Source organism: Gadus chalcogrammus, chromosome 14, assembly GCF_026213295.1.
Source record: "Gadus chalcogrammus isolate NIFS_2021 chromosome 14, NIFS_Gcha_1.0, whole genome shotgun sequence".
Taxonomy (NCBI): Eukaryota; Metazoa; Chordata; class Actinopteri; order Gadiformes; family Gadidae; genus Gadus; species Gadus chalcogrammus.
In genome coordinates this window covers 1,009,173-1,018,729 of record NC_079425.1, presented here as the reverse complement: position 1 = coordinate 1,018,729, position 9,557 = coordinate 1,009,173, and the positions used below count along the sequence as shown (strand labels likewise).

At 49.3% G+C, this 9,557-nt stretch overlaps 1 protein-coding gene across 1 annotated transcript; it reads left to right on the top strand.

Annotated features, from left to right (window-relative positions):
- Positions 1–316: 316 nt before the first annotated feature.
- muc15 (mucin 15, cell surface associated) lies at positions 317–7,857 on the top strand. Its single transcript, XM_056608629.1, has 4 exons — positions 317–386; positions 2,671–3,943; positions 5,112–5,279; positions 5,670–7,857. The coding sequence occupies exons 2-4, from the start codon at positions 2,686–2,688 to the stop codon at positions 5,801–5,803; spliced, it is 1,560 nt and encodes a 519-aa protein (XP_056464604.1). The 5' UTR covers positions 317–386; positions 2,671–2,685; the 3' UTR covers positions 5,804–7,857.
- The last annotated feature ends 1,700 nt before the right edge of the window (positions 7,858–9,557 follow it).

Genomic DNA, 9,557 nt, shown 5'->3' with positions numbered 1-9,557 from the left:
AGCGTCGAGGCGGGAGAACGGAGGGTACCTGTGGGCTCTGGCCCCGCCCCCTTCGGGGATTCACACACCTGAGCCACGCCCGTCTTCTCCAGGTCGGCCATTCATACGTTCAGTTTATGACCCTGGACTGATCCACAGGCCTCGTCTGTTCAGACCAGGCCTGTTTCCGCGTCGGCGGGTTTGCCCCAGCGGTGGGAGAGGCCGTGTTGCTTCGGCTGGCAGGTGAGGAATCAGGTCCAGCCGGTTTCTGTCACCTGGACAGCCCTACCTTCTCTCCCCCGCCCTCCCCCCCCTCCCCCCCTCCCCCCGCTGTATTGTTGACTCCGGTACATTACACTCAGATGCTGAACTGATTCAAACACACCTGTTGCTACCTGAGCTAGAAGGTAAGCCTCTGCTTCTCTCATTCTATCTCTTTAACCGCTGGATCATAGTCTGAACTCATTCTCTATGTCGGTATCGATCGTTGTTTGGTTGGTTTACTTGAACAAGTGAACCGGATAAATCTGAATTAAAAAACATTCCACTTGATGATTCAAAAGTTAATGAAATAGTTACAGGCCGTTTTAATTTTAAAGTGTTGAGTCATCGTTAATCGTTAAACAATCAATTACAAAAACGCTACACATTTAAATAGATTAGGTGTCAAGCCATGGGTCCGAATATTAATCTGAATCTATACGTCTTCACAGCCACACAGCTATTAAGGAGCAACTAAACACGGAGGCTTTTGACAACACTGTTAATACACACACACACGCACACGTACACACACACACACACACACACGCCCTGCCACGAGACAACTCTGTTACATCAATATTAGCCTATCAACAACAAACACTAGCTGAGTGATAAATAACAACGGTGTTTGGAGCGTTATGGGTCACCAGAGTAGGAAGTCTGTCAGGTAATCGATCTGTAAGGGTGGCCTGATAGAGGAAGTCCTCGGGGAGGGGGCGGGCTGGACGTACGTGCGGCGCTGGCGTTTCGAGCCGTCGTGTTTTGCCACACGACGGGCTGGAGACGCTGCTTGTTTAGTGTTGAACACGCGGGAGTGGGAGGGGCAGAAGCAGATCCTCTCGTCTGCTTCTTCTTAATCTCGGCGTGATGGAGGGAGGGGGCGAAGATGACAGCCTGCTATGGCATTATTAATGAGAGCGGCTTCGCTCCGAGGGCAGCCAGGGGGCTGTGCATTCCTGTTAGTCATAGCACTGCGGGCTCCATAGATCTGCTGAGATGTTGTTGGCTACACAAGGATGGGAGCCCTGAACTTTGATGAGCAGAATGTGTTTTAGCTGACGACGAAGAAATATGTTTTGTCCGTATTGTTGCATTGTTGTTGTCGAAATCATTCCATCTGAAGCGTTAGTCACCGTGAAGGCCAGTGTTGGTCTGAGAACGGCTCGGAGAATGTTGCTTGTGCAGAAAAACTCGGGCGGCCACTTTGCTATTTCGGTAGGCCTATTTGTTGATTAACGAGTCCGCCATAACTCCTCTGTATATATGTCTATTTTTATTAATCTTATTTTAGACATTACAGATGTGAGAGCACCTCTGGGTTTAAGATAAACGATTACAAACGGCAATAAAGAGTCCAAGAAGATCATGTTTAAGGTATTTATCACATCAGATGATGGATTCACTTTGAGGCGCATCACGTGACAGCCAGATGAAGTCATCAATGTTTCTATTTCTTATCACGGCCATATGGAGAGGAACTTAGATGATGACAAAGAGCCATGACTGATTAGGCATGATAGCAGAAGGATCTGAACATTAGTGACACAGTTCTTCCAGGTTAGCTGCCATGTAGCACACCTGGCTCCTCCAGGTTTAGCCCACCAGCCGGTGAGCAGATGGCTCCAGTGTGGAACAGGTGTGGAATCCTAGCATGGTGCAGCTAGCCGCCAAGCTAATGATGGCCTCATTAATGTTGTTATTAATATATAACAGTGAATGTACCCAAAAAATCACTATAAATTATAGTAGGCTACATCAAATGATCTTCTTTGATGCATTTATTTCAAATCCAGGTTTTCGATTTGAGCACATTTTTTTAAGTATTCTACGCATAGCCTATTAGTGAATATATCAGAACAAGATACACCCTAGTTTTGTCTAACAGAACAAGGAAATGCTATTAAAGGTATAATTGATGGGCTTGTATAGTTGAATCGTTTTTTGGGGGGAATTTAAACGTTTAGGGTTAACAGTTGAGCTAACAGTGAAGGATAATTCATTATGGTGTCAGATCTAGACCACCCTCTACAGTTTATGCAAACGTGAGCTTTATAAAATACATTTATCTGACTTATGGCCGTACGAGGGCCAGTAACTCCCATCACATTATTTATGATATTGATATCGTATCCGTTAGGCGAGTCAGAAACGCTGTGTCAGCTTCTACTTATATAGCTCTGCAGAGCTTTTCAATCTTACTTTCGTATTCATTATTACATTTTTTATTCATTAAATGAATATTCACAAGCCGCAGTTTGACGATGTGTAGGTCGTGCCTCTGGACCAGACCAGCGTGGTTCTGAGTGGTGGAACCTTCCCCTGGTGGAAGGGCTGCCGAGGGCCCTGACGGGTTCTGTCTGGGCCCAGACAGAACCCGTCCGGGCCCGGACAGAGCCCGTCTGAGCCCGGACCTCCTCTCTCCTCCAGAGCGACCGCGGTGAGATGGGACTGTGCTTCAGACTGGCGGCGGCGTTGCTGCTGCTCCTTCAGGCGCTCCCCCCGACGCTCCTCCTGGACTCCACCGACTCCCCCGGCCGCACCATCGACAAGGCCTGGTACCGGGCCCCCCCCAACAACGCTGAGGACCCCCCCGCGGGGGGGCAGGAGACCCGAGGGGAACAGGAGGCCCCGGGGGAGGGCCAGGGGGCCAGACTGGGGGAACAGGAGCCCACAGTGGGGGAACAGGAGGCCACAGAGGAGGGCTCCTCTGGGGAGGCCCCTGGGGAGGTACAGGACACCCCCGCGGGGGAACAGGAGCCCACAGTGGGGGCCCCGGAGCCCACCGCAGGGGCCCCGGAGGACACCGCGGGGGACCAGGAGCCCACAGTGGGGGCCCCGGAGCCCACAGTGGGGGCCCCGGAAGACACCGCGGGGGACCAGGAGCCCACAGCGGGGGACCAGGAGCCCACCGCGGGGGACCAGGAGCCCACCGCGGGGGACCAGGAGCCCACAGTGGGGGCCCCGGAGCCCACAGTGGGGGACCAGGAGCCCACAGCGGGGGACCAGGAGCCCACAGTGGGGGCCCCGGAGCCCACCGCAGGGGCCCCGTGGCCGGTCAGCGAGGGCACGTCGTCTACGGGGTTCGCTGCGTACGGACGGCCGACCGGCTCCGGGGCCAGCGGAGAAGAGGAGGAGGAGCAGGAGGGCCCCAGCGCCCTCCCCCCCGCCGGGCCCCTGCTGCCCAACAACACGTCAGAGGCCAACGAGTCCAGCACCCCCGCTGCCCCCCGCACCGAGACCACCCCCCCGTCCGGCCCGGGCCCCGCCCTGAACGGCTCCGGCTCAGAGGACACGCCTCTGAGCGACCCGACGCCGGCGTCCAACTCCAGCGACGCGGCCGCCCCGAACGCGACCGCCGCCCCGACGGTTAGCGCCTCCGAGGGGACCACCCTGGCTCCGGAGCCCCCCGTGAGCCCCGAGGCACCCGGAGGGACCGCCCCAGGGCCCGGGCCCCGCAGCACAGAGGGGCCCCCGACCGGCGGCCCCCCCGCCTCGGAGAGCGCAGCCACGGAGGAGACGACAGCGGACCCCGCCGCCCCTTGGACCCCCGGCACCGGCACCGCCGGACCCCCCCCCCCGGAGGCCACGCTGAACGCAACGGCTCCGGTCACCATGACAACAACCCTGGCTCCCGGGACAACAGAGAAGAGCAACGCCACCGACCGGGACGCGGCGTCGGAGGAGAGCAACACAGACCGAGGTACACAGCGCCCCCGCAGTCCGGGCTGAGGTACAGCGCCCCCCGCAGTCCGGGCTGAGGTACAGCGCCCCCCGCAGTCCGGGCTGAGGTACAGCGCCCCCCGCAGTCCGGGCTGAGGTACAGCGCCCCCCGCAGTCCGGGCTGAGGTACAGCGCCCCCCGGAGTCCGGGCTGAGGTACAGCGCCCCCCGGAGTCCGGGCTGAGGTACAGCGCCCCCCGGAGTCCGGCCGAGGGGTGAGGTACACAGCGCCCCTTAGTCTGGGCTGAGGCCGCTTCGGGCTTTAAGACGCCCCTGAGAACGTAGTCCGGACTAAGGCTGTTAGGGGCTCTAAGACGCCCCTGATCACGTAGTCCGGACTAAGGCTGTTTAGGGCTCTAAGACGCCCCTGAGTACCGTCTAAACCTGCTTTAAGCGCTAGTGAAATCATTAGAGGGCATTTGCATTCCTCCATGCAGGGCTGGGCTGAATCACCTCAGACCTCCCGCCCAAAGGCCCTTGCACTTAAGTTACATCACCACTGGGCTTCATTTACACACTCGCCTCTCTCTCTCTCCTTCGCTGACCTACTTTGACCTAGTGTCTCTTTCCCCCTATTGGTGGAGAGCACAAAAACTCCCTTCTTTCAGTGGGAGAAACTGGGTTGGGTTTCGAGTGCCTTTCCCTTTCCCTGCAAAGGGAAAAGGGGTCTGTTACATGTCCCTTCTCCCAGCACAATGTGGCCTTGTGTGAGTCCCAGGAGGACAGGCCCTGGGCTGGGGTTACACGGCTCCCTAGAGGGGCGTGGGATCGCCCCGTCCTTTTGCATTATAACAGCTTCTAATTGTTGTTGACCTGGAAGCTGTCAGCTACTTATTCAAGTAAACCAAAAATAGGATGTTGTTGTTGTGTTGATCGGTGTTGAATCTGTTGATTAGCTCTTGCTGCTCACGCTGGTACAATCCTACATCAATTTGAATCCTTCTGCAGTGTTTGTTAATTGCATTCATTGTTCAATATTCAATCAATGTTGAATTGCTCTTGTACTAATTGGAAAAATGTAACTGACAGCGGCCTGCATGAAGATGAATCAACAGTCTTTTCACTGAGAATTAGGTTTAAATTAAGGGAATACGTTACGGTGACACGTTACACGGGGTTAAGTCCTGGGCGGTGTTCCTCCCCCTGCAGGGTTGGTCTCCAGTTCCAAGGGAAACAGACAGAACGAGGCCTGGGCCGCCATCTTGGGGACAGCAGTGGCTGTGTGCGTGCTTGCGTTGGTCGTCTTTGTCATTCTGAAGAAGAAGAACCAGAAGGCGTTCTCCCACAGAAAGCTGGTGGAGTTCTCCTCAGACCCAGGTAAATTTAAATCCACAAATCAATGCAAAATTATTAAATGTAAAATGTGCAATTAATTTATGTATTTCAAATGAGTTTCCCGAAGTAATTTTAAGTGTTGCAGAAAATGCAGTACAAGCACACGATGCTTGTTATGTAATCCGTTTCAAGTTGAAACCTTAACTTTGAATGTTTCTATTGCAGAGATTTACTCCCAATACATCTGAACTAGCAAGTCTCTTTACACTTTCTCAGTATTATCTTATTCTGCTCTAATTAGAAGAACCTCTGAAGCTCTAACTCTATCTTCAGAACGGACACAGTGCAGGTGTCCGTCAGAGGAAGAAAGGTCTTTGGTCGGGTTGTTCTCTAGAAGGAGTGAAAGTCGTTAACACTTGTTCCTGTTCCCAGTTCTTACCCTAGACAACAGTGAGTCTCTGGAGTCCACTAACTACGGCCGGGGGGGCTACTACAACCCGGCGCTGCAGATGACCACCATGCCACCACGATACAACGCACCCGTCCCCGACGGCTACGTGGACTGAAGTCAGCGTCTTGTAGATCAGGAGAACTGTGTTCATAGAGGTGGAAGATACAAAGGAAGGGTTGTGAATACATAACATGAAAGATGACTCGATAACATATGATCAAAACCAATATTTTTTATTTGTACCTGTCCAGCTTTAATGCGGTTATATCCAACATTGTGCTTAGAGAGAGCATAAGGCGTAAGATTATAAGGCACAGCTTTTTTATTTTGTTGCCCAATAAAATGTATGTTTTTTGAAGGATTAGAAATAACTTAAATGTGGTAGGGGTTCATCAGTATGTTTGTTCCATTAAGTCACTTTTGCTGTAAATGAAGGAAAGCTTGAATGATTACAGCTGTGGTTAACTTTAAACAACATCCACGGAAGAGTTCAAGAAAGGTGAAGAAGTCAACATGTATGCTTGGTCACAATGACAAGCTGAGGATAAACAAGGGTCACATGTAAAGTAATGTGACTGCTGCACTGGGCCAGCCGGCCCGGTGGAGGGAGGGACCTGCCGGGAGGGAGGCGTGGAGTGGGAGACGGGCGCTGTGGTTTGATGACTACCTGCCACAGATACGAGGCGACTCCTCATTATTTACAGCCTGGAGTTTAGATACCAGAGGCCCCCCCCCTACCTGAGCTGTATTAGGCATCGTACCGACACACAGTATGGCCTCATGTAGATACCTCCTCCATACAATCGCCAAGATAAGGTTTGATATCGGAAGCGTTTTCATGCTGCACACAATCTGTCATCTGGACGTCAACCCAGAATGTGTGATGAAGAAAGGAAAAATGAAGGATGTGAGCTACTTGTCTGATCAAATTGATGAATGGTTTCAAATTAAATGGCCAACAATAATCTACGTATGTTTTCATTCCAAGTTTAACAGAATAATACTGGGACTGAATGGCAAGCATTCTCTCTGATAACTGTACAGTAGCATGTGTTTTACTTATCCCAAACATTTTCAAGAGAAGTGTAAACTAAGTCATTGAATGCTTTAGCTTACACTTTTGGAATCCGTGCCCCGAGTCCGTCCTCTTGGTTTTAGGCACACAGTACTAAAATAAACATGTCACATTCAATTAGCAGCCGTTAGATAACATCATATGAACAACGTCATATGAACAGGCCCTTAATGTTTGCGTCCTGATATAGTTTGAATGTCATCATATTGTTCAAGTTTACTTTGTACTTCTTAAACTGTTAAGAATATTAACATCAAGCTCAGATTTCTATTGAACCCGAATCCCAAACGCATGTTGGAGCAGCCAGGGAGAGAGGGTGGTACAACCCCATGTTCTACTGGTTCTACTGGTGCATAACTATGGCGACACATCCTACCTTCAAATGCAGACGAATACAACTCGTGATGTTCTGAATCCTATACTGAAGGGTGGCTGAATCCATGTGTAAGTAATAAATGCTTTAATTCAATAGTCACTAAATTGTGAACACCTGTAGCCTGTCGATAGAGATGAGGTCTTTACAGATTGCGGTAAATGCTGCCATTTATTATTACAATGAACACACCTTTTATATGTATGTGTACATTGCAGAATCAAAGAATGAATTCTTTACATGAATAGAGATTGTATCAGATGTATCTGAGTCATCACATCTACGGGTACAGCCCCATCGTAGCATGTTGCACGGAGTCGGATATCATGAATCACTGTCCTACGTGACGTCTATTGGGCGCTATGAAGCTCAACCTGCTCTACCTAATGACAGGGTGTCTCCTGCCCCAGCTGCTGTCAATATCTCTAGCCCGGAGTGATCAGAATCACAGCCGTCTCTGATATTGCTACCGGCTTACCACTGTCACTCTTTTAATGTTGTCAGGTTGTGTCGCGCAATGGTTTTTAATAAGTGGAGATGATCGTGTCACTGTCTACTTTGAGCTTAATTAAATACAAATTTGAGTTTGCCATGACTTCTAATAAAGTGTAGCTATGTGCCACCTGGATTCAGCGTAGCCTATCTGACATGCTGAAGATGACAGAAAAAGTGTCGCCATGTTCCTTTCTGTGACGCAAAATGTAAGCAAATAATATCAACATAAAGCTTCCATGTTTTAACCATTACTCAACAGAAATGAACCTTGAGAGTGAATTACTCCTTCAAAGTAGATGCTAAAATTGTTAGATAGACGACTCCATACCTTAAAGAGAGAGGGATGGTACACACACACGCACACGCACACACACACACACACACACACACACACACACACACACACACACACACACACACACAGTGAGAAGACATAACCCCTTTGTATTATGCAAAACAATTTAAGCCAAGCAATTGATCGATGCTGTTGATATCAATTAGTTTTTGTCAAGTTTTTTGTCAAGTCATTATTTTCTTAGGCCTAGGCTTTGGTTAATTTACAGGTATAGCTTAGGGAAATTAATTGAGATTAAGTTAAATGATTGCAATCTAAATTGAAATGACTTGACGTTCATAATAAGGCAAAACTGGGATATTATTAATTGAGCACACAGGGGAAAACTGATTGTCCTGAGATTAGTCTTCTGTTTTACCGTCTTTATCTGTCCACGTTGAATTAAAGTGCTTTGCTGTCATTCTGATTGAATTAATATGCGATGGTTAATCATAGCACCCTATCTCCAAGGTTAAAGAACACAAATAGAAGACATGTCAGAATCCACAAAAAACGTTCAATTCCGAGATTTAGCCCAGCGGTGCCTACGCAGACACCCACTGAATATTAAGTCAAACATTCCGAAGGAAAGGAATCTCTGTTTGTTTCTCCCCCTCCAGACAGTATCATCCTGAAACACACACTCTTAATCCAGCAATAACTGGTTTACTGAATATTCAAAAGAGGAATAACAGTTATTTCATAAGTGTAAAAATGTAGCCTACCCTAACTATAATCCCAATGTTTTCAAATAAAATATCAGCATTGGTTATTTAATAACCATACGCAGTGATGACGGACGGCTGTGGGTTTCGACAGGTCTCATGGAACTCAAGACAACCATAAAAAGACAGAATAAAAAATGACCAGAGTCTGAGATCTGCCATATGGCAGTGATACCCCAGCTGCCGCCACAGAGGGAGAGCAGAAGCCGACGTCTCCACTGCACATATTTACAGAGTTTAGACATCCGTTGAACAGTTTGAGTTCTGCTTCTGTTGGACGCGTTTCAGCCATTCTCTGCTGGAAGGCACACCTCCATGGACGTGTTTCTGTATTCTGTTCATGCAAGTAAATCTAATAACCAAATGTCTGCATTTTCCATTTATGTTTAATCATTATTATTTTATAGAAAAGAAAAACGTTATTATTTCTAAACGGTCGTATTAGCTCGTTTAGATTTTTTTATTTCTTCCAATTGTAATCATGGGGGATGTCTTATTCGAATGAATTAGCAGCTGACTTTAATTAAATGCCCAAATTGCCAAAGTTAATAGACAATTCAATCCACCCTAAGAGGCGGAGGCGAACATCAGAGTGGCGCTTTACAGACGAGTGGCAGCAGCGAGCAGCGAGCGAACTGTGAGCCAGACGCTCAACCACAACGCGCTCCTCTTTACAATATGTTTCCGTTCTCCGCTCCTTATTTTGTCTGCACTGTTTTTCTGACAACGCCTGCGCAACCCAGCGGGACGCCAGAGGGCCCAGCGTCCTCCACGCCCGCGCGCATCTGGGAGGAGCTCAGACGAACACAACGCATGGACACACAGCAACACACCGACATCAAGGCCACACGCGTCAACACATATGAA

What these genes read in the sequence shown, in the direction of transcription:
- muc15 (XM_056608629.1), top strand. Translation starts at nt 2,686, where the DNA reads ATGGGACTGTGCTTCAGACTGGCGGCGGCGTTGCTGCTGCTCCTTCAG. An exon ending in GGAGAGCAACACAGACCGAG is followed by an intron (nt 3,944 to 5,111) that starts GTACACAGCGCC and finishes CTCCCCCTGCAG; the next exon opens with GGTTGGTCTCCAGTTCCAAG. An exon ending in GGAGTTCTCCTCAGACCCAG is followed by an intron (nt 5,280 to 5,669) that starts GTAAATTTAAAT and finishes TCCTGTTCCCAG; the next exon opens with TTCTTACCCTAGACAACAGT.